Below are 27070 nucleotides of genomic sequence, written 5' to 3' on the forward strand. Positions count from 1 at the left end.
TGTCTTTACAGGACAAATTCATGCTGATGTGGGTTTTTTACAAGATTGGAAGACAAAGTCAATGAAAATGTAAAAATGTCTGAAACAGACTATGGTGAATTATAGAAAAAACACGACCACAACAACTGTCTTGTGTGAACAGATGCCATTTATTCCTCACAAGGATTGGTGAAAGCAGAAGGATTTTCTGCTTAATCATTCCAGTTTTGTTGGTGGTCCGTTGTCTTCGTCCGGTTCTGGGTCAGCTAAGGCAGTAGCAAAACTCCCCCTGACTGAACATTGCAGGATCAGGCCCTGGATTTTCTTTCTTGGCATTACTATTTCATGCTTCTCTATACTGGTGTAGGAAGCTTGTGCTAATTTGAGAATCTGGTGGAGGGGTTTATGAGTGAAAGTCGTAATTTTTAACTTTAGATCTGTAACTTGGTTTTGCAGAATTAAGTCTATATGTATAATGTATAGACTTTTTTTTATTTTTATATATTTATATTGTTATATAAGTTGTGTGTATATGTATGTGTGCCTGTATATTTATGTAAAAATACATATATATGCGGTAAAACCCTACTTGATGTTAAAAGTTTGTTGGATACTAGAAATACATATATACATACACAGAGAACTTAAGATAGTAGAGATGCTTTTTATTTAAATTGAAGATTCAAGTTTTAAAATTCCTTTGTTGTTTGTGACCAGCTGTGGTTAAATTAATAAAACTTAAAGCTACAAAAATTGCCCCATGCTAGACGATCAGATGAGGTATACTAACTAGATAAAAATTGTCTGAGTTTGTAGCTGAAAAAACTACACCAGAGTTATTATTTGGGTAATTGTTGCATTACAACAAATCTCATGTTCATAGTCAATCTGTCAATTAATAGATGGTCTGAAGTCTACTTTCGCAGTAAGCCTAAGGAATCAGCTGCCAAGTAAGGCAGCATCCTGAGGGTTTCTAGTGATCTAGACCTTGAGATGATGGAAGTTCTTTAAAGTACTCTGGTTGCTGTCCTTTCTGTGAAGTTCACATATTGCCAGTGCAGTCAATTTCCAACCCCTGCTTTCAGTATGGTTGTCCATTTTAAATAAATAAACAACCACAATTGAAATGCAATGTGAAATGTGGAAAAAAACCAAAGGAACAACAAGAAAAAGATATTTTAATTTCTGTGCTTTTATTAGAGACTTCTGCTGTGGACTCATGTGACTGTAAAATTCTCTTCCTACAGGCTTCCGCAAAATTGTGGTACTCATTTTCAAAATATATTCTTTAAAGATTTGTACTAATTGTTGCTAAGTTACATGGCTGCTGATTGTAAAAAAGGACTAGTGTTCATTTTTGCATGGGTGATAAGAAGGAAGTATTTAATTTTCTGAGTTTCAGATATTATAGCGTGCAATGAGACTCCTTGTCACATGATGGCTAATCCAATCATAATAGCTGGCAACTTTTGTATACACGCCAGGGTGACCAGCCTCCCCACAGTTCTCACCCCAACTCACAATACCCCAGACATATGCCACATTTTCTGCATCAAAACAGACCAAGGGTCCTCCTGAATCGCCTTTGCAACTGTCTATGGAGCCATCATAAGTACCTGAAGCAAAAGAGGAAATAAAAAGCAAAAATAAGTTCATATGCAAGCTAGCACACAAAACAGAGCTCAGGAGGTTTTTCAGGTCCGTGTCGCTTCCTGACAGATGTTTGTCTAATGGTCACCAGTACAGGAGGTTCCTAACCTCTTCAGTCTATTACTTCTCATTTCTTTTTAAGTGCAGAGCCTCTCTTTACATTTGTGGCTGGCCCAAATTCTCTTACTTTGCTTTGATGTCAGTGATGTGAGTCTTGTTTTACCCTGTGCAATGAGAGGAATTCAGCCATATTGCCTATTATATCATTAGAATTAGCTCATAAAAAGTGAACAAAAGCGGGAGGAAAAAGGTATAAAGATTTGTAGGCTGATTCCTATGGAAATGGAGCTATTGTAATGTGTGTATGACTACACGTCTGCCTTTGGTGTCCTCCACCCAATAATTCATTGGCCAGTTTCATCTGTACAAAGCTGTACAGAGAGGCAGAGGCCTCAAAATTATTTTCTCTACCAGATTTATGAAAATAGGTGGGCAGGTACAAGAAGGAGAGCATGTGAATGCTGGGATTAAACTTTACTCAGTTTAATTAATATTTGCTTGTATAACTAACTCCCATGGATACTAGCCTTAATTCCAAAGTTTGTATTTGCATCAGGGAGGGGAAGCTAACCCCAGATATCCCTTTTCTGATGTTGTCCCATGTGATACTGTCTTTGTTCCCTCCTGGTAAAGTATGATCACTTGAAATACATTGGAGATCAAGAAGATAAGTTACGGAACTTGCACAGTAGACAAACCCAATATCTTATAGATGTCATGCTGAATTTATCACAAATGACTTGGCTTTTATATCTGGTTTTTATTTTTCTCATTAAGTTTCTTTAAATATTGCCTTTACTTTTTGATTTAAAGAGCAATTGAAACTATCTGCTCTGTAAGTTGAATACTCATTGCTCTTTTAGTCATGTGTTTGGCTATACCTTTCGTTGCATGAGAAGCAAAAAATCTGTATTCAAAATCCTTATTTTAGTACTAGGACTGACAACCAGTTTCCGGGCCAGACTAATCTTAGTTTGAAAACTTAAATCGTATTTTTCCTGGTGTGCAGTGTGGTAGTGGCAAATGTCTAAGCAGATGAATAGTCACATTCTAGTCAACGGGACTACTAACATGCTCTAAGACAGGCATTTGCTTAAATATGTTGCTGAATCAGAATCAAAGGTAGGAAGTTCAGTGGGCTGTGAAGCGCTTGTGTATTTAGAAAACATAACTCAAATTGCATGCTGAAATTTGCCCACATAAACATATAAACTTGGCATACTGTCATCTTAACTCTGTTTATAAATAGATAAATAATGGTAGATGCATCTAGGCTCCAATGGCTAGCATTTTGCTAATGGTGATACCGTGGCAATCAGTTTATTGTCTTTCCCAAGTCTAAAAGATTCTAAGCCAGTATGTCTGACCTTATAAACAGTGGGTTTGATGGTAGAGAAATTATAGTAAGAAAATTGATGCTTGCCTGCACATGCCATTTGTTTAAAGAATCGTCCTGGATACATTTCAGAACAATTGTGGAATAAATTAACATTGCCCCACTTGAGGATATATTGTTTGGTATAACCTAGAAAAGAAAAGAATAAACTTTTCTAAATTAAAAATGGTTAAGCACACGAGACACATTTAATATCATAAATTGAAAGTTATATATTTGCTTATCTACAGAATATAATCTTCAACATTATAAAGCAGATAGCTTAAGCTGCCACTGCCACTTACCCCATATGAATTGCAGTACATTGGACAAGTATTTCAAAATAAAAGCAGAGTGGTTTAATTGCAGTGTTAAATACAGTACTTTCATCTTGTGACATTTTCACCTTTCCCTTTCCTTGTCTTCCTCATTTTTTTCTGTTTTCCATATCAAGGTTTTCAGACACTGGGAAACTGGTATATTGTGTTCTAGGAAACAGAGATGTGGCTCTGGTCATCCTTGTTACCTTTCTTCCAATTCTACTCTGTCTTTTTCGAGATGGATGGACCAGATACTGAAGATACAGGTGAACTATGTATTCACAAGGTTAAGGAGATTCTCTGTTTTGTTCTCTGTCCACTTGCTAGTAGTTCCCAACTTTGCATTTGCTTTATGGACTGCTACTGAGTATGCACAGGGAAAGCCTCACAACCAGTATGTGGTAGCTCCCGACACCAGGCTGTAATCACTGTGATACAAAACAAACGCTTCCCAAATCTTTGAAAACGTGATTACATTTGGCTTATCTGTGTCTGTGCAGCCATCTTTGGGCTAAAGTCAAACACGGCTGAGACAAGATGTGCTGAGTTGTATAACTGTTGGCTGCAGCTCATATCCTCTTGGGCAGCAGACAAGAGGACGGGCTGTGACTATGGGCCACTGTGAGCTACTAACTGCCACTTGTTAAATGTCATTACCAGGTCACCACAGGTAATAGAAATCTTAGATTGGCAAAAGGAACATTTCTTAATATCAGGGTAGTTTTCAACCAGGGGTGTCTTCCAGATCAATTTACTAAGTAGGTGAAACAGCAGAGGAAGCAGTACAGAAAAGAGAACCAACAGTGACAGCTGAATGCTGAACCACAGCCTGTTTTCTGTACTCAGCCTCTTCTGAGTGCTTTGTGCACAACTACTCTTCAGCCTTTTCAAAGTGAAAGCTCACCACAATTAGAAAGCAAGTGATACAAATAATACATTCTTGTAGTAAGCACTAAAGCAAATACCTTTCTCTAGTCCCCATCCAGAAACTTTGCATCTGTCACCAGCCTTGAACATATACTCTGACCAGGGGATACAGGCAGGTGTAGTCTGTTGCAGGGAGCATTCTCCTTTCCCAAAACCTTTCAGCTCCAGCAGAGCAATGTCATTTTCATAAGTTGACGCATTATAATTTTCGTGGATTATTAGTCGGTTTAGACGGAAAGTATCTGTTTCTTCGTTGTACAGTATTGTATGCAACAGTCCAACCCAGACACGGTACTGATGAACTCGATTTGCCCTGGAAAAAAACAGTGACATAAAATATGTTTTGGTACTTAGCACACTGTACATTTCAACTAGCTGTAAACTTCTGTATTTTATCAAAGTTTCTCTAGAATAAAAATTCATATTATATACATATAGTTTCTTTCTGGACTTCATGTCCAGGTTTTTCTGAAGTGTAGCAAACGCAAGGCAGGTGACACTGCTGCGTACTGCAACTAATACAAAAAAAATTAAAGGCCAGCCTCTGTGTTTAGTGCTGTGACAAAGAGAGAGCAGGCATTTATGCCTCTCTGATTTCAAGTGAAAGAAGAGTGAGCAGATGTGGATGGGATGCTCTTGCTTATTCTGGGGAATACATGACCCCAGGGATGTTCTCAGGGAACAGATCCTGAAGTTCCCCAGGGTAGAGATGGGGAAGAGATGAGGTCCCTTGTATCTCCCTTTCAGGCAAAGTGGTTATGGTCAACCTTTCCTGCCTGCCTACTATCTGACTGAAGAATGCCGTGTCTCTTCAAACTCATCATTACTTTTTCATGTTTCTATTCACTGCCAAAATACTCTACTTTCTCTGAATCTTCCCGATCGTTAATGTGGGTGAGTCAGTGTTTTAAACTGTTTTATTCAATAGGCAAATAGGAATTAGGAAACAGGTAGCTAAGAAGGGCAATAATATCCAAATCAATCTTTCTGCCTTGCAAGAAGAAAATAATTTCCCAGTTTGTTGTTTTTACCTGACACAGTGTGCAGCAGTCAGAACCCAACAGCCACCAATATAAACACCTCCACAGTACACTGTTGCACCTTCACTGCCAGTTTCTTTAATTGCCACTTGCCAAGGGAATTCACCCTATTCAAACAACAAACACCAAATAATCTGAAATCATAATAATTATACTATTTTTAGTGCATAAAGGGAAACACACTTGTTGGTATCACCTCATCTCCTTGAATATATCTGATTGCAAATAAAAAATCTGCTATCCAGAAATTGTGAATTGGGCTCCATCTGATATAAAGGATATCTATTCTAAAATGCAGTAGTTTTGTTCAATCTTCTGACTTTTTGCGATGCCTCCTTCCCTCCAGCTTTCTGTCATGAAACAAACCCCTTGCAATCAGAGAAACAGATGTAGAATCCTACCTGGTATGATCAAGTATAGCATTTTTTACTGTATTGTGTTTCAAAGGCGCAAATTTAAATCCATTTTGTCAGAATTGTTATTTCTAGCTATAGTATTAAGTATTTTGCTGAATCATTTTCAGTGTGTACTTATACTGTAAAGCTCAATTTTGCAGCTTCGTATTTTACCTTATGAATTGTGCTTCTCTTTACTTTCATTCAGTGCAATGCCACTACTGCTGCAAACCATGAAATTGGTGTTGTAGCTGATTTTGTTATTTCTGTACATTTTAACAGAAGGACAATAATGCCCATTTAAATTGATGCTGAACAGACTCATATCTGGTAAGGGTTGTTTTTTTTTTTACCTTTCTTGCAATCTCTCCACCTACGATTCTTTTCCGTCGAGTTAATGTGTGATTTGTAAGACCGCAGTGTACTTGGGGAAGAAGCGTCTTTATCATTTTTCTTTCTTTAACAAAAAGGAAAAATGTATCTCAGAATTCAGGTATCTGTTCTCTCTATTCAGAGATGGGTTTATCTTTATCATGAAAATTTGAGCGCTGTGAATATGCCAGTAGCTGAAGTAGCAGGAAAGCAAAGACCAAAAATTTTGGCATCTGTTTTTGTTTTGGAAATTGCCTGTGTCTTAGCATCACATTACTTCTCTTCATTTTCCACTGCTGCTTGCATTCATGCAAATAATTTTGAAGCAGTTCCCCTAGATTTGCTGAGGGTTTACCTCCACCAATTGCCAAAACATGCAGATGTGAGTCCTCAGCCAGGATGAATTATTATGGTATTCTTGAAAATAGTGGAAAGCGAGACAAATAGTAAGTCCCAGAGTGTATATTACCAAGTCACAAAGTCCAAATATCTGAGTGTTCTGGATCTGGCCAGCTGGCTGGTAGCTAGAAAGCCACTAACAAGAGGGTATGCTGTTGGTTTTGGAGAGTTAGTTACACTTACCTTTATCCATACTGTGTTTTTCAGCACCTTTGTCTTTGCCTTTGCCTGTAGTAGAATAACAAAATACTAAAAATACTGGCAAACATTTAAATTTGTTCTATTACTTGAATATATGTTTGTGTGCCAAAATTGTGGTACACGTTTTAAATGCATAAGGGCACAGCATTTCACATGGACAGCAATACTCTCAGCCTGGTGCCTGCTGCTTCCTTTCCTACTAGACACTCTGGCTGCTCAGCCTACAAATGACCTACATCCCACAGATACTCATTTGTAACTACATGGCATCTACTCTGCTTTCCATGCTTAGGGAGCCCTTCTGCAAAGACACCCAGAGAAATGGCCTTTTTTTTGTTTTTTGATGTCTAAAGTGATATCCCATTCTTCTCCACGAGGAAACAACAGAAATTGCTCCTCTTGCCCCATCAACTTTTTGGACTTTCTAAAGCCCAAAGAAGCATTAGGTAACAGGATCCCCCCCCCCCCCCCCCCCCCCCCAATTTATATGATGCTATTGTGTACTGTGTGCCTCCTTTAACAGGGTAAGGGCTGGTGTTCAACATGAGGTAAATTAAATGCTTCCTGAATCTGGTTTGTCAGCTTTTATTCAAACAAAATGCCCATTGAATTCAGTTCCTAAATGGAGGTTGAGGGTTGGGTCTGTTCTCATGTTACTGACAGTAATGTTTACATTGAGAGTTCAGTTTACCTTTACCAATTACCACTTAGCAATAGTGTTTACTTTTTGGCTTTAGACTTTGTCTCTTATCAGAGCAAGGAAAAACATTGTAATTTCAAAACAAAACAAGGTCTTTTCAACAGTGAGGGGAACAGCAGGAAGAATTAGTATATTGACAAACTAGTTGAATTCTTCATCTGTGAGGAAAATATTCCTGTCTGCCCTGTCTATGCTTTCTTCACAAATAGGGGATACCAGTTTGATAGATGGCCACGTAAGCAAAAGACATAATCTGCCTTAAGCCTCCTAAAACATCATCTACTTCTTCCTTCCTTTAGTTTTCTTGCTATTCTGTTCGAGAAGGAAAGGGAGGAAAATTACATAACCTTTTTTTCCTACTACACATAATATAACATTGGTAAGACTAATTCTTGCATGCATTTTGGTTTTGCTAATCTGTTAAATAATTTAATAATATGCATTGGGTAGTCTCTAGTTATAATTGAGCAGAAAGAAAGCAAAGAAACAAAAACATCTTTCAGAAGGAAACCTGCACAGAGAATTCGAGCTTCATCCTCTCCTGTGAGGCAGTCAACTTCTTTGTTGCAGACATTCTTATTCGGAATACAGATATTTGACCGACAGTGGAAACTGTTGTCTCTGCACTCTAACACAGGAGAATTACAAATGTAAATCACAGGATCATGTGATTCAGCAAGCTCACATAGTTAGCTTTTTAAAATATAAACACAATATAATATCCATGTTATGGGGGACTTGGCTGTTCATAAATAGATCACAAAAGCAGGCTCTGTAAGTGTAAAACGAAATGCATACTTAGCTTTCCTCATTTTACAGTCTTGAAAGTTTTAAGACTTAAAAAATGTGGATCTCTGTAACCAGTTCAGTAGTGTACTTCTAGACTTGGTGTCACTCCTTACCAGTTTCATCCACAAAACATGCCCACACTCAACCTCAGCCAAAGGACCTCCAGTTTTGCCAGCATTACTGATCATCTCAAATGAGGAATTTATGATGCTTAGGTCAAATTCCACCCCCAAAATCAGAGTCCAAACTGGCTTTTGTTTGAATGAGCTAAATGCCTAAATGCAGGGTTAGGAATCAAGAATCCTATTTTGAAGATACTGGATTTAATAACTTGTTTCTTCTAAAATTCGTGATTATATGAAACATTATAAACCTGAGAATACCCTTCATTTAATTCTTGTGATCACTTTGTATGTTACCAAATGCAAAGCAGTGCTTGAATTTATGGCGGGGTTTCTTGAGCTAATTTATAATCTTACGTCAGTGTACTACTGAAGGATGTATGTCTTTAACAGAAAATAAGGTAGTCCTCTGAAAGTATCTAGATATCCCAATACTATCCAAAGACCACTGAACTCAGTTGAAATACTGCTTGTGATTCCAGGAAGCATTGTTTTCAGCCCATATAGCTGAAACAGCACTATTTTTGTCAAGTGGAATCTCAATAAATGTCCTCTAAATATATGAAGCCACAGTTATTTATTATTTTTTCCTAAAATACCTGTGACTGTGTTTCCATGATTATCAGATTAAATTTACTGACAATTGTAAAACTACAAAATTAAGGTTATTTAGGGATAGTGATGGGATTTGTAACCCACATTACCATTTGGCACCTGAAACCCAGCTTCTGAAAGTATTCTCCTGCATTCAGCTCATGCTAGATCCATTCCTTGTTTCTAATCAAAATTGTTACAGCTGGAATTGCAGATGCTGAAAGAATGACCGCTCATGAACAAGCAATGTGACAGGAACTGTTCACAGATATTCTATGGATAATCTTGCATTAGTAATAAATTTAAGAGAGACCTTACTTTGGCTTAAAGATAGTTCATTGAAAAAAAAAAGTGTCCTTGTTTAATTACTATTGATTTTTCCCAACTAAAGAGACATTTTCATTCTAACATGGCTCTTTTTTTTATCACTGTTTAACAGCCTCCTAAATAATCTCATTTTATGTCCTCATCCTCCGAGGAAATCCAGATTCTCAGAGAACCGTTGCCTGCTTCAAAACCCTATATTATGCCTACTTTTTTTGCACTTGTGTATACATGAACTATGTATACTTTGATTGCTTTAATGTAGTGACTTATTGGAAAAGATACTTTAGGTGTTACATCACTGTAAAAATTCTTTGGGGGTGGTTTTCTGCTGAAATGATTTTGAAACAGCTGAGAAAGGAAAATGTTACCTCTACAGCACAGTTCATCACTTAGGTCTCCACAGTCATTGATTCCATCACAGGTTTTATTCAGAGAAATGCACTTCTTGTTGACACAACAAAACTCACCATCTGAACAAGCTGTGCAGCACAATGAAAATTAAGTTAGTGTGGAAATGTCTATAGGTTCAGAACTGCCCACGGAAATATTCTGCTTGTGCATTTTATCCTGTTAGCAGTTTGGCCTATCAACAGTAGGCATTCTGGGACCCACTAAAATATATAAGAATCTTTTTTATTGTTTTAATCACCTTCTCATCAAGCTTTCAGTGTGACCACTTATTTTCCTCCTCCAACTTGGACTAGCCTGGCAAAAGGGAACTTCATTTCTTCTAGACCAGGACTAAACCAGAAATGATTGGTTCAAACCCACTGTAAATGATTCAAGTGATTAAAATGACAGCTGTTCCCCCTCTAGAAGGAAGTCATCAAGAGTCTGTGAACTCCTACTTTTGTGGCATAAGAAAAACCTGAGACGATTCATAGCTCTCCTAACCAGCACCATCTCAGGCTGATGCTTATCAGTGCCAAAGAAAGACCACTACATAGAACAGAAAGCTGTCAGAAGTCAAAACAAGGACTTGATTCCCCTTATATCAGTGAGAAACTGAGGAGTCCCAAAATGCCCCAGAAGACGTGAGCAGTTCCGCTACAGTCATGCTTGTCTGGCCACAGTGCTACTAGTGTTGTAATTGATCTCCTTCGCAGACAAAGCAGTGAGTAAGAGGTTGTCACCTCTCTCCTCACCAGTTAACCCCAGATAGGCAAGACCTGTGGGATACCATATACCTTGGTACCCTTGGAAGGGATGAGCAAACAAACAGAGCCATGGGTGAAATATATTTACTTTGGGGAAATATCTGTAAAAATACTTTAGGAGCGACAGTGATTTTCCAAACTGATAAACTCAAGACTCTCTTGATTCCAGATGGCCTCAACTGTCTTAAAGTCTGCAAAAGGATTATTTAAAAAAATCAAAAGGTTTCAGTGCAGGTTTGCTGTGGCTGGGAGTTCAGCAAACTAGGTCCTAATTATTTAAAAGAAACTTAAAATATAAGAACCCCAAATAGATATAAAACTAAAAAACCTACTAACCTCTTAGATTTTCATGGCACTGCAGGCTAACAAATCCCTCATTACTGTCTCTTGATTTCATCTCTATGTGACATTCAGCAAGACTTGTCTCTAGGCCCCTGCAAGTTATTTGCACACAGTGCAACGAATTTGAGGCAGATTCTGTGATGCTGGAATTGGTTTGGTAATACTCAGCACCTCTGTGAAGATACAAATAATAACAACAAATTACATCATTTCACAATGGATTATCCACTGCTTTTAATCTTTAGAATTTATATGATTTTCCTCAGTGTTAAAGAATTTTCGTCATGGCTAAGAAAAAGCAGACTTCCCATGGAATTGTTTAGAGGTAAGTAGAAGTGCTAATTTTTGCAGGTTGCCACATAGAACTGCCCCTAAGTCCATATGTAGCTCTATGACAGTCACTCTGTATCATGATGGATAGAAAAGTCTCCTTACGTAGCAAAACTTGTAAGCTCAGATCTCTGTCTGTGTGTGGACACAGGTAAGCCATAATTTGGAAACTGTCCTGCATGGGGTCAAGTATCCTTGATGTCATCAAAACCAATGCATATTGAGGAAGCTCAGGCCACTGCAAGGCTGGGATTAATAAATTTTATCTCCCTTGGTTTTACCTCAGCGGTATACTCCTACCAGTGTATGTGTCCCCTACCTTGAAATATGGATCGAGTAAATAAGTAACTAGAGAGGCTTACAGTGGGACTCCAGTGCTGAATGCTCTGTCCCAGGACAAACCCTTCTCTGCTATCTAAAGAGATACTGATCAGGACTAGGACATACCTGCTTCTCACCTAGAGGAGACAATTTAGGGCACTGCAATAGCATTTTTAGTCTTCAGGTAGGGTTGGGGAGGCGGCCCTTCCTAAGTTAAATTAGTTGTATATGTGTAAAATTATTATGTACAGAATATAGACTTGACTCTTTATGAGGAGCTGAATGTGCACCTTAGGTCATCAGTGTGGTCACAGGAAAAAACCCAAGCTGTGTGTGGTTTCAGCCATCCCTGGGGCCAAAGCAAGCAATGGCAGTGGGGGCAAGGGGTGAAGAAAAAAACTGTGTGTTCTGGTTCTTGTTAGCCTGGCTGGTGCAAGTGGCAAAACAGAGCTGTACCCTGTTGTCAGCTGTTGTAAGAAACTTTTCTCTGCATGCAGGTTATTGCTCAGAGCTACTTGGGGATGGTCCATCTATGCACTTTCCCTTACACAGACCCAAGAGAAAACATCTGCATTGGTCTTCAACTTTATTTTAAAAGTAAAACAATTATGGTTTTTGTAGTTGTAACCTGTAATAAAACACAGAAATCTATGTTTTGGCTTTCACTCTCGGGTGTCAATTTGAGAAGCTTTATCAAAATATTGTAGCCAATACATTGTTCATGAGTTTTCTGTCTTAACTGTTGGCTCACTGTGACTGACACTTATGTAAGCATTGCTACTTTTTCAGATCCCTTGCAGTTATGCAGAGATAAATTCCCCAAACTTACGATTCAAAGCCAAGGTGCTTGCAAGCCACATTTGCTTCATTCATAGTCCACTCACCATCACATACAAAAATGTAGTTCTTTTGATTCATAGGTTTTACTTGAAGCAAATTTGAATCTCCATGGCCCACAGAGATTGAAAATGTTTCTTAAAAAAAAAAGAGAGAGAAATAAAAAAAAATCCCCAAATAAAATCATTATCTAAATGTATCTAGTGGAAAGACAGCACAGAAACAAATCAGGACTAATTTTGTATCGACAGCCAAAGTTCGTAGGGGAAGAACAGTAGATTGGGAATCAGAAGCTTCAGGCATTATTCCATGTTTTTCTGAGGATTGACTTTGTGGCTTTGAGCCTGCCACTTTTTCAGAATATACCAGTTTCAGGACAAATGAGGGTAATGACTCCTATCATGTAAGAGTACCTGGAGGTCTACCAAGGAAAGGTTGGATCTTAGTATAATGACTTCCATTAGAGGACTTTTGATAACCAACCAGTAACACTTCAATTGAGATGGCCAGATCCTGCTTCTATGACCTGTGTAGCAAAACTTTCGCTGTTTACAGTGGAGCTAAGGTCCTCAGCTCAGTGAAGCCGTATAGAGAATGCACCAGGAACACCCAGGGGCTCTCTGATCCTTTTCAGTGGAATAAGCAGAATTGAATTTTGCCACCCTGAGGGCGATGGGCTGAGCTGCTGCTTCTGTGGGGAAAGGGAGGGGTGGTACCGAGAGAGTGGGCAGGAGAGCCCTGGGTCTGGCTTGCTGCTCCTGCTGCCTTGGGTGAAGGTGGGGATGGAGGACGAGTAGGAAGAGCAACTGCTACTGCTGAAAGAGGCCACCCACCTAGTTAGCAGGAGCCACTTCTCCCTGCACTCAGACGGAGGCTGAGCTGACAAAGCAGAGTGGTGCAGCGTAAAAAGCAGGTGAGAAAAGCAGCTGCTTGTCAGTACACAAAACCACCACTGGTTTGCAGGACAGTAGCTTTCTGTTTTGATGAAATCCACAGCATGAAGATGATTGAGATGAACATGGCTTACCTTCTCCCCGTGCACTCCCACATGCACCTCAGCAGCCTGACTCCATTCCTTGGACTCTTGCTCCTGTGAGGTCTGTCCCTCTACAGAGGATACCCTCTCTGCTAATGTTCTCAGCAGCCCCTCTCCTGCTGTGCCTCCCACCATAGTCAACACCCCGCTTGGAAACCTTTGAGCTCTTTCCTTTGTCTATTTCTCCCCTTTCTACCTGATGATTTGAGCAGCATACCAGCAGCGGAGTGACCTGGGCCTGTCAATCACTTTATTTTTATGAAAAATCAACAGATACTGCCCATTTTCAATGACTTCTCATTTTCTGTGTCATGGTCTTACTAGTGCAAGGAAATGAACAGACTTTCTGAGCTGTTGGCCACAAATGACTGACTGAAACGTTCTGGAAAAGGAGGTTTTAATACCTTCAGACATGCATTTTCCCTTGTGCAGAAACTTTGCTTTGGGTTGTTGACACTCGTAGCTCTTTAGGTGACAGTAAGTAGGGAAGTACCTTCCATTGGTAGAACAAACTGAAGAGCCATTCTTTGGGCACTGGTAGGGAAGCTTACAAAGGCATTTTCCCTCCACACATCGTTCCCATGGGTGACAAAAAACTTTCTCACAGGATTTGTGTGTGTATTGGTTGCTTAAGCATTCTTGTATGAGGTGGGTGCCTTGCTCAGCTGGCGCGGCAGGCTCAACCTGCTGAAACTGGTTTTCTTCAGCATAAGATGCTACATTCTGCAAGGCACAAAATTAAAAAAAAAAGGGGGGGGGAATAAGACTAAGAACTGCACCCAGTGTTCTGTAGATCCCTTTACTGACCTCAACAACGTGTTCATTCATAAGCCTTTTCCTATCTTACGAGCACAAAGCTGCTAAATATCATTTATAGTGTTTATTCCCTTGTCTTTGGCCAGCTCGTCTTTCTCAGTTTTTCTGTTTTGTTTTTTTTCCTTTTGGATCATTCACCTGGTATGATCTTCACTCTTACTGGTATCCCACAAACTTTTGTTTGGGGGAGTGGGTACTCTTCGAACATCAGCTGAAGCACACAGCAGATTCTAAACATTTTTTAAGCTAGTGGTTTACAACACACCACAGCAATGGGATAGTAAGCAAATCAAAACATAAGCGGACTTAAACACCAGAAAAACAGAAAAAATAGCAACTTATTTTTTTCTGAGATGTTTTTATTGGCTTGGTTGGCTTTGGGTTTCCATATCACCTGTAAATATTTATGAACTACATAGAAGCAAATAAATCTAAAAATTAATGATTTGCTTCACCGTGTGACTGCTGAAGTAACAAGTATCTTAAAGAAATTTGAAAAATAATTGCCCTTCTTTATCAGCTTTTTTCCTGTATCTTGCACAACAGTGCATTTGCAGTGTGGTTGCTGGTCATCACTGGACTGCAAGTACAGATTCTGACCCTCCATCCAACTGCCTCTAGTTGACTGACTCTGCACCTGTGTTTGTGCAGCTCTCTGGTGACTTCGTTGCTGGCTGAGTGCTTTTGCTTACTAAGATCTACGGGTAGGAAGAATGTTGAAACATGAAAAATATATAGGGATAGACTGTGCATAAAAATGGGAGAGAAAAGTTAGTCCTCACATGTGATTTATCAGCTTTGACTGTGTCAACTGAATCAACAGAGCTGAAGTTTAAAGTTATTGTGAAGAAATCCTGGCCATACTAAAGTCAGCGGGGATGTTGCTGGGGCAGAATTTAGTCCAACAAGCCCCCTTTTAACAGTTGTATAATCTTACTAAGTTCTTCCTGCTGTTCTCAGGTCAGTACAATCCCAACTATGAGCCAGATCCGGCTTGGCATAACTCCAATATGGTACTAGAGTTTCTCCTGAATAGGAACAAAAGGTGCTGATTTTTATCTAAGGGTTTCTCCAAAATACTCGGGGCATGCTGAACGCTCAGCCCAGATGGGCTTTCTGGGACACTTCTGCCAGAAGACATTCCGCAGCAAACCTTCATGCAGTGCGATGTACCATGTTGCTACGTTAGAAGGCTGGAATCTCATTTCTCAAAAATGGGGGGGCAGGGAAAATTGCAGCACCTTTCTGTGGTCACCCATGCTTGCAAATTGGGTTTAGGATTGGATCATGATTAAAATCTTTTCCAGAAGCCTGTTGGTGTAAACCCCAGATAAAATCAAGACATGAAAGAGAAACAGCAAGCTCTAAACATTCAAGCTGGGCTAAAACAAATGTGTGCGACACAAATACTACGAAAGGAAATTTTTAAAAAGCAACTGGTTTTGCCTTTATAACAATAAACTGCTTTTAAACTTTTTTTTTTTTTAGAAATAAATTGCTGCTACCACAATAAAATAAATTCTTACCTCTGATCCACAAAACCAAGAGAGAGACAAGAAAACCAAGAAAACCGGGACCACTGGCATGATGAAATTTTATCTCTCTTTTAGACAAATTCCTCTGGCTGGGATTCTTTTGAATGTCAGTTGTTAAAGATTTGAGTTTAATTTTTAACCGTTAGTAAAATATTTCAAAGCGTGTTTAGAAATAAAGTACAGGAGCCTCAACTATTAACTGATAAACCAGATCTCTCCAAAAGAGAGAGATCAATTTAACTGGTTTTACTGTAAGTGCAGGGCGAGATAACAAAAGTAAAGCCCTTAAAGTAAATGATTAAAAGGAAGCACTTATGAAGGAGACACCTTTCGTTTCTTTTGCCAGAGAGAGACTGATCCAGTCATCACGCTGGTTGTCCCGATGGTAGGCATTCATCTTTGCCAGATTATTGTAAGAGATAAGTGTGCTTTTATGTGTGTGTGAGAGAGAGAGAGGTGTCTTCATCCATATGGAGAAGCACTCATATCCACGTCGCGGCCACTGCATACTCGGCGGGCTTACAAACCCGCATTGCGCGATTCGTGTGGAGAAGTTTCACACGAGACGGCCCGAAGCACCCTTCCCGAAAGTCGGTTTCCAGGAACGCTGTCGTTAAAGCCGGCAGAACCAAAGCACCCCCTCCCCAAATCGCCTCGGCCAGGGGATTTCGCCTGAGGGGGAGGCGCGCGCTCCCCCCTTCCCGCCGGTTCCGCAGCCGCGCGCTCGGACCGAAGCCGACGCTCTTGATGGCGGCACCCTCCGCCGAGGAGGCGACCGCGGCGTCAGGCGGCAACAGCCGGAGCGGCGAAACAGCCAGCCAGCCAGCCGTCCGCGGCGGCGGCCCGCTGGCTCGTCCGCTCGCTCGGGACGCCAGGAGCCGCGGCGCCCCGGCAGGACGACTGGCTTTGGGGTCCTTTTGCGACGGTGCCGCTTGGAGCCGGTGCCGTTTACATTTACGGCAGGCAGCCTCGCTTCCGGCAGCGGGGGCGGTTTCCCGGTGGCGGCGCGCCCGCCCGCCTCTGTGTGGAGGTACGCCACGTGCGAGGGGGTCGGGCTGGAGGCGCGGCGGGGGGGGACGTGAGCCGTTAGCGGCCGTTGGCCGTTCCTCAGCGGCCGGGGCCGCCGCCGCCGGTCCTGGCCCGCAGCCCGGAGGGCCGGTGGCAGCTCCGAGGGAGGGCCGCGCCGGGCCGCAGGCGGGGGTCCGGGGCGCGGGGGGAGGGCGCCCTCGGTGGGGATCCCCGCGCTCAGAGCGGCGGCGGTGCCCCGCGGGCCTCGTGAGGCGCCTGGGAAAGGCGCTGTGGGTGTGCGCCCAGCGTGTTCTCGCTTTGTGCCGCTGCGTGGCGGGGCTGGGGCTGGAGGGTTGCAGAGCCTTGTGCTGGGGCTGGAGAGCACGTTCGACCCTCCTGCGTGTGTGTGAGTGAAAAACACGCCGTCGCTGCCAGTCGCTTTTTACAGGTGGGCGTTGCAGTGGATGGCACCTGAGGGGTAAACTTGAGTTTTCACGTGCCTGCGTGTTTTTCGTGAGGACTGAAATGGCTGACCGTTAAATTAACAAACAAGGCTGTCAGGAGGCTTTCATTTGTACAGCAAATCAAACGTGAAGCGGCTTTTACATCTTAAACGGCTGATTTCTGTCCACAGTTTAGGAGGTCGTAGAGAATGTCTTTCCGTGGAAGAGGAGGTGGAGGAGGAAGAGGAGGCGGCTTCAATCGTGGAGGAGGTGGTGGCGGTGACAGAGGTGGCTTTAATCGTGGTGGACGAGGTGGCTTTGCACGGGGAGGTGGACGAGGAGGCTTCAACAGAGGCGGATACGACCAGGGGCCTCCAGAAAGGGTAGTTTGTAAGTTACGTGAAGAGATTGTATTTATTTAATTTAGAATGACTGCTCCACATCTTTAGCTTGTTTGTTCTTTATTTCAGTATTGGGAGAGTTCATGCATCCGTGCGAAGATGACATTGTTTGTAAATGTAAAACAGAAGAAAACAAGGTGCCTTATTTCAATGCCCCAGTGTACTTGGATAATAAGGAACAGATTGGCAAAGTGGATGAAATCTTTGGACAGCTGAGAGATTTTGTATCCTTTGAAAAAATGTGTGATGTACCATATGGGTTTGTTGAAGGCTGATTGATTATTAAATGGAATTTCTCTAGGATTTTAAAGTAGTTCAAGGCTTGGCTACCAGTTAGATGTTAGTCACAAGTCTAGCTGGAACTGATGGTGTCATAGGTGACTCATTCACATTACGTGCCTAACTTAAAGCTTTTCCAGTATGACAGACTACCTTATGTTGGTGTCGTGGTTTAACCCCAGACAGCAACTAAGCACCACACAGCTGATCACTCGCTCCCCCCCCCCCCAAGTGGGATGGGGGAGAGAATTGGGGAAAAAAGTAAAACTCCTGGGTTGAAAAAAGAACATTTTAATAGAAGGGAAAGGAAGAAAATAATAATGATAATAATAACAGTAATGAAATGACAATAATAATAATAAAAGAATTGGAGTGTATAAAACAAGTGATGCACAACACAATTGCTCACCACTCACCAAATGATGCCCAGTTAGTTCCTGAGCAGTGATCCCCCCCAGGCCTGCTCCCCCCAGTTTATATACTGGGCATGACATCACATGGTATGTATTATACCGTTGGCCAGTTTGGGTCAGCTGTCCTGGCTGTGTCCCCTCCCAACTTCTTGTGCCCCTCCAGCCTTCCTGCTGGCTGGGCATGAGAAGTTGAAAAATCCTTGACTTAGTCTAAACATTATTTAGCAACAACTGAAAACATTGGTGTGTTATCAACATTATTCTCATACTAAATCCAAAACATAACACTATACCAGCTACTAGAAAGAAAATTAACTATCCCAGCCAAAAACAGGACAGTTGGGCAGAGGTTTTCAGTCAGTACCAGTACTGGCAGATGTCTTTTGGATCCACGGTGGTTCGAGATGTTACTTTTTTCTAGCTACCCAACCACGTTTTCTGCTATAGATTACTTGCCTATAATAGAGTTGGATCAAGGGAGCGGGTTTTTTTTTTGTGTGTGTGTGTTAGAGGACCTTGCTCATGCTCCAGCTTATTACTTAATTATAAAGGTGAATTTTTGCTAGGAAGTCCTATTGCTCATTGTCCAGCTTATTACTTAAACTGGCAATAAAAGTGGGTTCGTGCTAGGTTGTCCTCTTGCAAAGCAAAGCTGTTGAGACAGAGGCACTGGGTCCATTCTGTTGTCACTGCCATATTGACAGAATCCATGACAAAAGCAGGACAACTAGGGGAGTAACCCTTTAACGTGGCGGTAAGACTTAGCCTGTGTTGGCTGGTTGAGCATCAGTAGCTAGCTGTATGCATTTTCCTCTCCCACATTAAATGTGAAGTAAAATGTGCAGGTTTAAATCACTCGCACGCTCTGAATGTATTAACTTGCAGATTTACTTTTTGTATCAGAATTATTTGAATTTCAGAAACTTGCTTCCTTCCTACAATAGCATATTAAGAAAATACGTTACTGGATTTTGCAGCTCCTTGCTTCTCCATTTAATTTTGAATTGTAATTAAGCAGAGTTGGCCAGCAGCTCCTTTTGATCTTGGGAACCCCGAACCAATGTCCTTGCGTACTAGAGAGCCAAAGGATTCATGCAAGACTGCATGTGGGGTTACAGAGAGTGTCTGCCACTTCACTGTAGAATGAGGCTGGGCATGTGGTTGGTCCAGCAGTCCCTGCTGGCTCTTACCTTTCCACAACCAGGCAGTTGTACCACCCAGCAGCAGCAGCACTAGCAGAGCCCCTGCAGCATATAAATTGTTCCAGATAAGCCTTGAGGTCACCCTAGGCCTAAGGGGGTCATCACTTGCTATACAAATTTGTTTCTTTACAATTATGTTTTTATGTACTCTTTCCACTGCTAAGTTCTTCCTTATGCTTTAATACATGGAGGGAAAAAATGATTTTGCCACAAAACACTGTGTTTGTAACTATGAAAAAAACATGAGAAAAATTAGAAATAGTTTCTCCTGATCTTTTAATTGTAGTTTTTCATTTGCGGTGATGATGTTTAACTTCGTTTATAAAATACTAATTTAGAAAATATCTGAATGTGCCTTTCGTATAATAATCAAAGTTACAATTTCTAATGTTTTATTCCTGCCGTGTTCCTTAAAGAAACTAACAGTATTTTTCAGTGAAACTGTCTGAGAACATGAAAGCCTCTTCATTTAAAAAAATGCAAAAGGTTAGCCAATCTCAGTAACAGAATTCTACTGTGTCATGAGTTAGATAAATCTACTCTGTCATCAGATAATAAAAGCTTTATTAAGTTTCTATTAACTTTAAATGCTAGTTGTCCTTTATAAACATGAAGTATTTGTTTCCTCTTCCTTTTCACTTTTGTGTCTGCCACATTATTCTTTCTCCCTGCCTTGCAAAAAAAGATGTAGCGAATGAAACTCAAGCATCATCTATGTTTTAATAACTTTATAACACTTTGGTTTAATTCTTGCATGCTTTCTTTATTTGGCTATTTGCAGAGGTCAGTTAGACATAAAGGGTTAAGACCCAGTTGTGGATATTTGTAAAGGGAGACATTAATGTGCTCTTTAGTCTTGGTATTTTCAAAGCCTGATGGAACTCTCTTCCTACAGTTTTACATTGATCCAGCAAAGCTGCTACCCCTTCAGAGATTTTTGCCAAGGCCACCTGGAGAAAAAGCTGCTCCCAGAGGAGGTGGTAGAGGAGGACGTGGTGGTGGACGTGGAGGAGGAAGAGGTGGTGGTAGAGGTAAGATCCCAAGAATGGAAGCTGCAGAATGTCGGCTTTTATTTGGTGTGGGGAGGGTTGTTTTGGGGGCAGAGGGGGGCAGGTATTTTGGGGTTTGGGTTTTTTTTGGGGGGGGGGTGTTGGTAAAGCTGCCATTGAGTACCTGAATATCAACAGTTGTATTGCAAAGAAAAATGTTATGCATATTTCTGTTTGATGACTCAACGGAAGAGATGGTGATATCTCTCCAATGGCAAGACCTAGGCTTCTGTAGCTAGCTAAATAACAGCTCCAAAAGATAGGGAGGAGAGTATGCTGGTTTATAAGAGACAGAAAGCATGGCTACTAAGCAAACTTGTGGTAAAAGGTTGTAGATAATACACACTCAAAATTGTCAGTGAAAGCTGTATTTTTAGTATGTTCTAAAAATCTAGTTTGGACAAAATACTTGAAATGCAGTGTTTGAGAGGGGTGAATGACCTGGTAGATCTCATTCTTCTTTGCTTTTTCAACATCATTTGTGATGTACTCGTCAATTAAAGCTGAAGTTAATTTTTTCTTACACTGCAGTTTCTTGCTTCTTCTCCCTACCCTGCCTCTTTGCAGCAAGGCAGAAGTGTTTCAAAGTTTTGTTGAGTTGTAATTAATTAATAATTAAGAGTTTTAATTAATTTTTTACTCTTATGAAAGAAGTTTATCATGGAGTTTTGTTAGTGTCTTTAGTATTTTGGATATTGTATATCAGTTATTAAACAATACCTAAAATGCTGCAGATGGTCCCTAGCAGTGACAAGGTACTAGTAATTGACCTAGTAACTGTCCAACAGTTGACAGTTTCTGTTTTTCTGTTGTTCTTTTCCTTTCAGAAGCTATCAATGAAGTAAGTTGTTATGCATGACAGAGAATTTATATGCTCCTCAAAGTATAATTTCTTTTCTATGTTTAGGAGGATTTGGAGGAGGAAGAGGTGGAGGAAGAGGAGGAGGATTCAGAGGAGGAAGAGGTGGAGGAGGAGGAGGAGGAGGATTCAGAGGAGGAAGAGGTGGAGGAGGAAGCTTTCGGGGTTAGTGTGTGGTTTTCACATTTCAGTAATAAGAATGGCTCCTGATATCTAAAGTTTTTAAATGTTAAACAATGTTGTATTTTTTAATCTCTTACAGATGTTTATAGTTTCATGCAAAAAGTTTCTGTGTATCACAGTAGCTAGCTTAATTCGAAGCATAGTATTCTGCATTTTTTGATGCTGTGTAAGACCATGCTAGTTTTTTTGCATTCAAAAAGGACTGTGAGAACAGCTAATGATGATAAATTATTTTATTCTAACAACTCCTTTAGTGTTATGTATATAATTTATTTGCTTTAAATGCATCTAAGATGTGAATTGTTTCTTCTTCCCTCTTAAAATAGGAAGAGGATATTAAAATGGAGCCACAAGTATCTCCCCGCTGTCTTACTGTATCATCTACAGAAGTGAAGAACAAGGACAAATTTTTGTAAAGCACCCTGAAAAAGCTCTTTTTATAAAGAGCTTGAAGCTGTAAAATGACAACTGTTTTTACACTTAATGACTGTTGATCAGCAAATGAGGAGAGCGTAGCCCCAGGCGAAGAACAGAAGACTGCTCAGAATATACTTGAACTTTTTTAACTAAGTCAGGATTCAATGTTATTCTTAAGCTGTTTGTTTCTGACAAGTGACATTGTCAATGCTTGACTTCATGTTGGAGTTTGGAGTAAACAATCAATTGAAATATTTTTTCACAAAACCCTACGGGTTCACTACATGCACAGTCTTCAGTATGAACCTGTTACCTACATGTGACTGATCCCTAGTTCTCATCCTCTTTTTGTATTGAATCTTCTGGGTTGCTCTAAAGTGGACGTGCCATTTAAACAACCTTTGTGAACCTTTTTTTTACAAACTGAACTTCAAAATTTTGTGTTGATAGAATTTTTTTATACATAATAATGTATAAAAGGAAAGGAAGATAGCAAAGGATATTTTGTGGATTTTTCTGTATAAATCTCAATGAAAGTCAAAGGCGTTAAGACGTGTTCTTCTGTAGAAGCTATCTAATGAATCAGACAAGGTTATTCTTAAGTCACCTAATTGTACCTAATTACACTGATACTAAAATTGCTAAGAGTTTTTAACTGCCCCCACCTCCTCCTTAGCCTGTATCTCTTGAGGTTTTGATGTCCTGGCATCGCACCTCTGGTGCTCTGAGCTTGTGTAGGACTAAGATTAGATAGCCCATCAAAGGGTTCCTCTGCACACAGTGATTTCAGTTAAGTATTGCTTAAAAAAGGCATGAAAAAAATTCCATGAATCTGGTCTGCAATCCAATTAAAATTTGGATGCATTATGAGGATTGTCGAAAAGGTACTAACTGCCCCTTCTTAGGGGTGGAGGAGAACAGGGTGCCTCTCTACTCTAACTTTGGAAATAAAATAGGAATAGAAAAGTAGAATCTCCCTGGATTTCATCCAGAGCCAGGAGTCTGTTCACAGACTCTCATACCACGCGCTTTTGAAAAGGGATCTGCAGAACAATTACATGAAAGTATTTTGAACATCTTGTTCATTGTGGAAAGAAGTACATTTCATAATTGATTGTACTGTTGTATTTTTTAATTAATTAATGCAGTAACAGGCAAATGAGTTATATTAGCCTTCTACATAACAGAAAGAAACAGGTAATTTGTCAGCACCAGGATTGCAGTGTAACTGGTCATTTTAACAAATGTGACTTAGTTTGAATAATCTCTGGAACAAGGTAGCAAAACAAATGTTCAAGAATTCAGTTAAGTCTGAACAGATGCTGCATAGGATAACAGATAAAAATGTTCTTCAGCTTAAAAAAACAAACCACAAAACATTGGAATTTCTGCTAGATCTGCTTTTGTGAGAAGAAGCTGAGTCTACTTTTCAACTGCAGCACAATCGGGAATTGAGGGATACCGATTATATTCCTGGTATTGCTACAGACTTAACTTTAACCAGGTCAGTTAAATCCAGACCTCTGAAGATGTTTAGACTTGTTGCGGTGTATTGCTGGGCCTAAGTGACTTAGGGCTCTGATTTGAGGCACTGTAGAGTTGTCCTTTAGACAAACCCTGCGCAAGTCGTTGCATCTCTGGCATACCACGTTGCAGTTGAACAATACCAACCTGCAGTGGAGCTGGAATTATCATGTCTTTTGTTGTGTTTGTAATTGCAACCTCTGCTGTGCTGTATTCACTGATGCTTCAGTAGCTAGTCCTGGGTAGCTGACTTAGATCTTCCCTTATTTTTTGAGCTTTGGAAGACTAACATAACACAGTCCTCACTCTTATACCCAAATTCATGTTCTGCTTTGCTATTCTCACTGCATGCTTTAGGGACATACTTTATCCCAGGGTATCAGAAGACTACTGCCACCACTTTTAAATTTCATAATGTGACAGCTGATGTTTTAATTGCATGAAGTACCATCTTGCAGCCTAGGACAAGAAGTGTATGCTTTGAATCTCACAGCAGATGGAGCAGTGAGTCAGTCTGAAGCCGCTGCAAGAAAGCAAAGAATTTTACATCTGTGTGTGGAGGGGTTAAAGAACGACATCCATTGCAACTCTAGAGGGAACACCAGTCTCTTGATTATTGGGAACTGTATTGCAGCCCCAGCTGAGAAATGATGAGGAGCATTATGGCATGCCCTACACATATAAATAATGTTGGATGGGATTAACACAAATACCCAGAGAAAATGTGTAATGGATCTTTGTAGAGGTTGTAGGATGTTCAGGTGCTGATGGAAGAATGTCCTCAGTGACTGGATGTGAAATGAGCTGCCATATGAGGAGGCAGTGTCTGGACATGTCTGCTATGTGGTGGTGCCTTCCCCCGCCCCCCCCCCCCCCCCCCCGAATCGGGAAGGATTGTGTTTGGTTGTGGCAAGGCCCATCTAGTCCCTGTTCTGCCTTGTTTTCTCTATGCCATGGCATGACCCTGCCCTCCTAATGCAAGTAGTTGCTAACTGTAATAGATGAAAATTCAGTGTCTTAAATTAAGACATGTCTTGTCTACAGCGTAGTGCTACAATGAACTAAAATACAGGTTCTCTAATCTTATATGACACCTTCCTCTCCGTCTTGAACTTTTTATTCAAATCCTATCTGTGATTCTGTCACTGTGCTCCTGGTCCTAGTGAGTGAAGTGTTTGAGTTTTACATATGTGCTTGCAGATGTCCTAGGCTTTTTCTGCAGAGAATAGGAAAGGTGGGCTTACCACCACCCTGACAGAAACAGGTATGTTGGCAGAAAGGGGAAGTTTCAAGTAGCTGTAGTGTCTGGGGAAAAAAGTCACAGTGCAGTCTGAAGCAAGGGGGATGGGGGAGAGGTGTTAGTGGCAGTGTAGGTTCTTGATGATGGTTTGGTGTTCCCTTGATTTCCCCTCACTGGCAGCCTTTGGGGCAAATGGCTGGGCCACCTAAAGAACTTCTCGCCTGCCACCCGCTCCAGCAGCCCAAAGGGTGTTGCTGTCCTGCAGTATTCCTCAAGCTCACGAGGAAGGTAGGCTTCAGCGTACCCCACAGTGCTTGGCTTCCCACCCAGGACACAGCAGTAGTGGTGTCACCTACCTGTCTCCTTGTCCACTTCTCAGTGTCTGCATATGCTCACTGTTGACAGAGGCAGAGCATTCAACAACCAAGTCCGGCTTTCAAAATGTTCCAAGTGAATGTGTTACCCACTGCAGTATTTGACCCAGACAGAGGGTCTGACTTTCAGCTGGTTTTGAAAATGACAGCTGGTAAATCACTAGGATCAGGTTGCTTAAAGGTATTTAGAGTACCTTGAGCCTTTGGCCTGGCCACACTGAAATTCTGGGTTTATATTTTTTTTTCTATGTGGGATCTAAATCCTTGCTAAACAGAAGGTAATACGTGGAGGTGTATTGTAAAGCTTAAATTGTTACCAACCAAGAATGGCTTTAGTACTCCTGCATTCCTTCTTGGAGGGATGTTTTTCCTCCTTGTGTTTTCTGTAGTCACTGGGATAGGATGGCTCAATATAGTTCATAGATTTGCTATGTTACTTGACAGAGAAATTTGCTGAAGTGCAGAGAATAATTGGGATATTTTAATATGTCTGCAGCACTGGCTGTTGTAGAACAGAAAGGATTCTTGCTAGTACTGACACGAAGTAATAGATGTTTGCCTGAAGTATCCAGTGCTGGATAGTCGCATACATACTGGTGCAAAGTTATTTGCGGTTGTGCAAAGCATTGTCTTGGCAAGAGACAATAGTGGTGTCTTTAAAAAAAAGTACAGCTACTGTACAAGGAATGGCAAGTAAAAAGCTTTATGGAGTCACGTATTTTTTCAGGGCGTTTTCTTCAGTCAGCTGAAAATCTCTTTAGAGTAAAGCTTTTCTAATCAACAGTTTAAGTCTCTGTGAGGGAGGGTAAAAAGTAATTTATTAACTTGTTTTCCATTGGGTTTGAACGATTTTCATCTGTTGGCGAAAATAAGATTAAAGGGAAGTTCTGCTTCATAGAGCCCTCTAGTGGTGATGTGCTTAATAAACGTAGGAGGGTTTTGTTTTTTTAGCGTGGTTAGCACTGAAAATGGGAAAGAGGTTTTGTTTTGGTTTTAAATTTTTAAATTTTTATTTTTTTTAACGCAAACGGTAAGTTTCTTTACTCTCATCACTTGTGGATTGAAATATACTTTACACATAACTGAAAGCAACTTGCTAAACCCTGTAAAGAGTTTTGCATTGCCCCATATCTATACAGATACCTACTAATTGAAGAATGGACTTAAATAGAAAATGTGATTTGTTGCAACTGGTCTGGGACAAGTGGGAAGGAAAAGCATCACTTGAGGTTATAAAGTGCCCCTCTGACACTAATAATACTATCTGATATTGGAGGATAAAAACAGCCTGAGGTTTTGGATTGTTTATTTTTTTTTTCTTATGCCAGTATTAAAAAGCAATGTGGTAAGCCATATTTTATCTTCCTTAGGAACTGTGGTTCCAACTTTCTAGATTACCTGTATACTTTAATACTTAACTCCTTGCTTTATCTTTTTGGCTTGTTTTATGAACTGCAGTGTTCTAGAAAAAATTACTTTTAGGTTAATGATAAGTAATGTCTGCCTTTAATTTTTACTTTTTTTTTTCTTAATTCCTGTTGCTGTAAAATTAGCCAAATTTAAGAGGAGACAGAGACAATGCGATGGTATATAGGATGGACTGCACACATTAGAAACTTGCTTTTTAACCAACAAGTATGTATAAAATTTGTGTGGTCTCATTAACTGCTACTCTAAGTCTGGAATCCTATCTGAATAAAAATAGTAATGCTTTGCTTTTCTGAGACATTCAGCATTGCAAGCTCTGACTTCTGTGGAAGCTGCAAGATCTGAGATGCTTTTGAAAATCTTGCCAAAGTTTCAGGGGAGGAAAGCAAAGATATCAAATTATCACTATGCTTTTATCTTTTGAGGCAGGACTATGGGGCACTAGGGAAGTGGCTTCATTGCCAAACAGATCGTCTTTTCTTTCAGAACCCTCTCACCCTGTTACTGCTTAATCCTTTTCTGACAGGAAAAATACCTTAATGATAGAAGTACCCCGAGAACTGTAAGAGTGAGTGTAGATTTGTGGCATTAAAGAAAATGTTTGCTGGTAGAACTGTGACACATAA

General features: G+C 40.5%; 2 protein-coding genes across 5 annotated transcripts; one reads left to right on the forward strand and one right to left on the reverse strand.

Annotated features, from left to right (window-relative positions):
- Positions 1-665: 665 nt before the first annotated feature.
- CFI (complement factor I) lies at positions 666-16529 on the reverse strand. Of its 2 annotated transcripts, XM_075032820.1 has the most exons (12): positions 15616-16529; positions 13678-13996; positions 12230-12374; positions 10744-10922; positions 9619-9729; positions 7930-8046; positions 6701-6745; positions 6100-6203; positions 5343-5458; positions 4350-4624; positions 3113-3214; positions 666-1595 (listed from the first exon to the last, which is right to left on the reverse strand). In XM_075032820.1, exons 1-12 carry the CDS (start codon positions 15673-15675, stop codon positions 1378-1380), a joined length of 1791 nt encoding a protein of 596 aa, XP_074888921.1. In that variant the 5' UTR covers positions 15676-16529; the 3' UTR covers positions 666-1377. The 2 variants fall into 2 exon arrangements, with proteins under 2 accessions (XP_074888921.1, XP_074888930.1); XM_075032829.1 differs by lacking the exon at positions 13678-13996 and having other exon boundaries at positions 667-1595; positions 15616-15729.
- GAR1 (GAR1 ribonucleoprotein) lies at positions 16519-27030 on the forward strand. 3 transcript variants are annotated; one of them, XM_075032855.1, is made up of 7 exons: positions 16519-16654; positions 17267-17465; positions 17546-17700; positions 19797-19856; positions 20266-20401; positions 21327-21443; positions 21788-27029. In XM_075032855.1, the coding sequence occupies exons 2-7, from the start codon at positions 17285-17287 to the stop codon at positions 21799-21801; spliced, it is 663 nt and encodes a 220-aa protein (XP_074888956.1). In that variant the 5' UTR covers positions 16519-16654; positions 17267-17284; the 3' UTR covers positions 21802-27029. The 3 variants fall into 3 exon arrangements, with proteins under 3 accessions (XP_074888956.1, XP_074888972.1, XP_074888964.1); XM_075032871.1 differs by lacking the exon at positions 16519-16654 and adding an exon at positions 16741-17080 and having other exon boundaries at positions 17272-17465; positions 21788-27030; XM_075032863.1 differs by lacking the exon at positions 16519-16654 and adding an exon at positions 16743-17080 and having other exon boundaries at positions 21788-27030.
- The last annotated feature ends 40 nt before the right edge of the window (positions 27031-27070 follow it).

The sequence above is a fragment of the Buteo buteo genome, chromosome 1 (genome assembly GCF_964188355.1).
Source record: "Buteo buteo chromosome 1, bButBut1.hap1.1, whole genome shotgun sequence".
In the NCBI taxonomy this organism is placed as follows: Eukaryota; Metazoa; Chordata; class Aves; order Accipitriformes; family Accipitridae; genus Buteo; species Buteo buteo.

What these genes read in the sequence shown, in the direction of transcription:
- CFI (XM_075032820.1), bottom strand. Translation starts at nt 15,675, where the DNA reads ATGCCAGTGGTCCCGGTTTTCTTGGTTTTCTTGTCTCTCTCTTGGTTT. An exon ending in GTGCCATGAAAATCTAAGAG is followed by an intron (nt 9,730 to 10,743) that starts GTTAGTAGGTTT and finishes TGTGCTGCACAG; the next exon opens with CTTGTTCAGATGGTGAGTTT. An exon ending in TGATGAACTGTGCTGTAGAG is followed by an intron (nt 8,047 to 9,618) that starts GTAACATTTTCC and finishes CTCCTGTGTTAG; the next exon opens with AGTGCAGAGACAACAGTTTC.
- GAR1 (XM_075032855.1), top strand. Translation starts at nt 17,285, where the DNA reads ATGTCTTTCCGTGGAAGAGGAGGTGGAGGAGGAAGAGGAGGCGGCTTC. An exon ending in GCCTCCAGAAAGGGTAGTTT is followed by an intron (nt 17,466 to 17,545) that starts GTAAGTTACGTG and finishes TCTTTATTTCAG; the next exon opens with TATTGGGAGAGTTCATGCAT. An exon ending in AGGAAGAGGTGGTGGTAGAG is followed by an intron (nt 20,402 to 21,326) that starts GTAAGATCCCAA and finishes TTCTATGTTTAG; the next exon opens with GAGGATTTGGAGGAGGAAGA.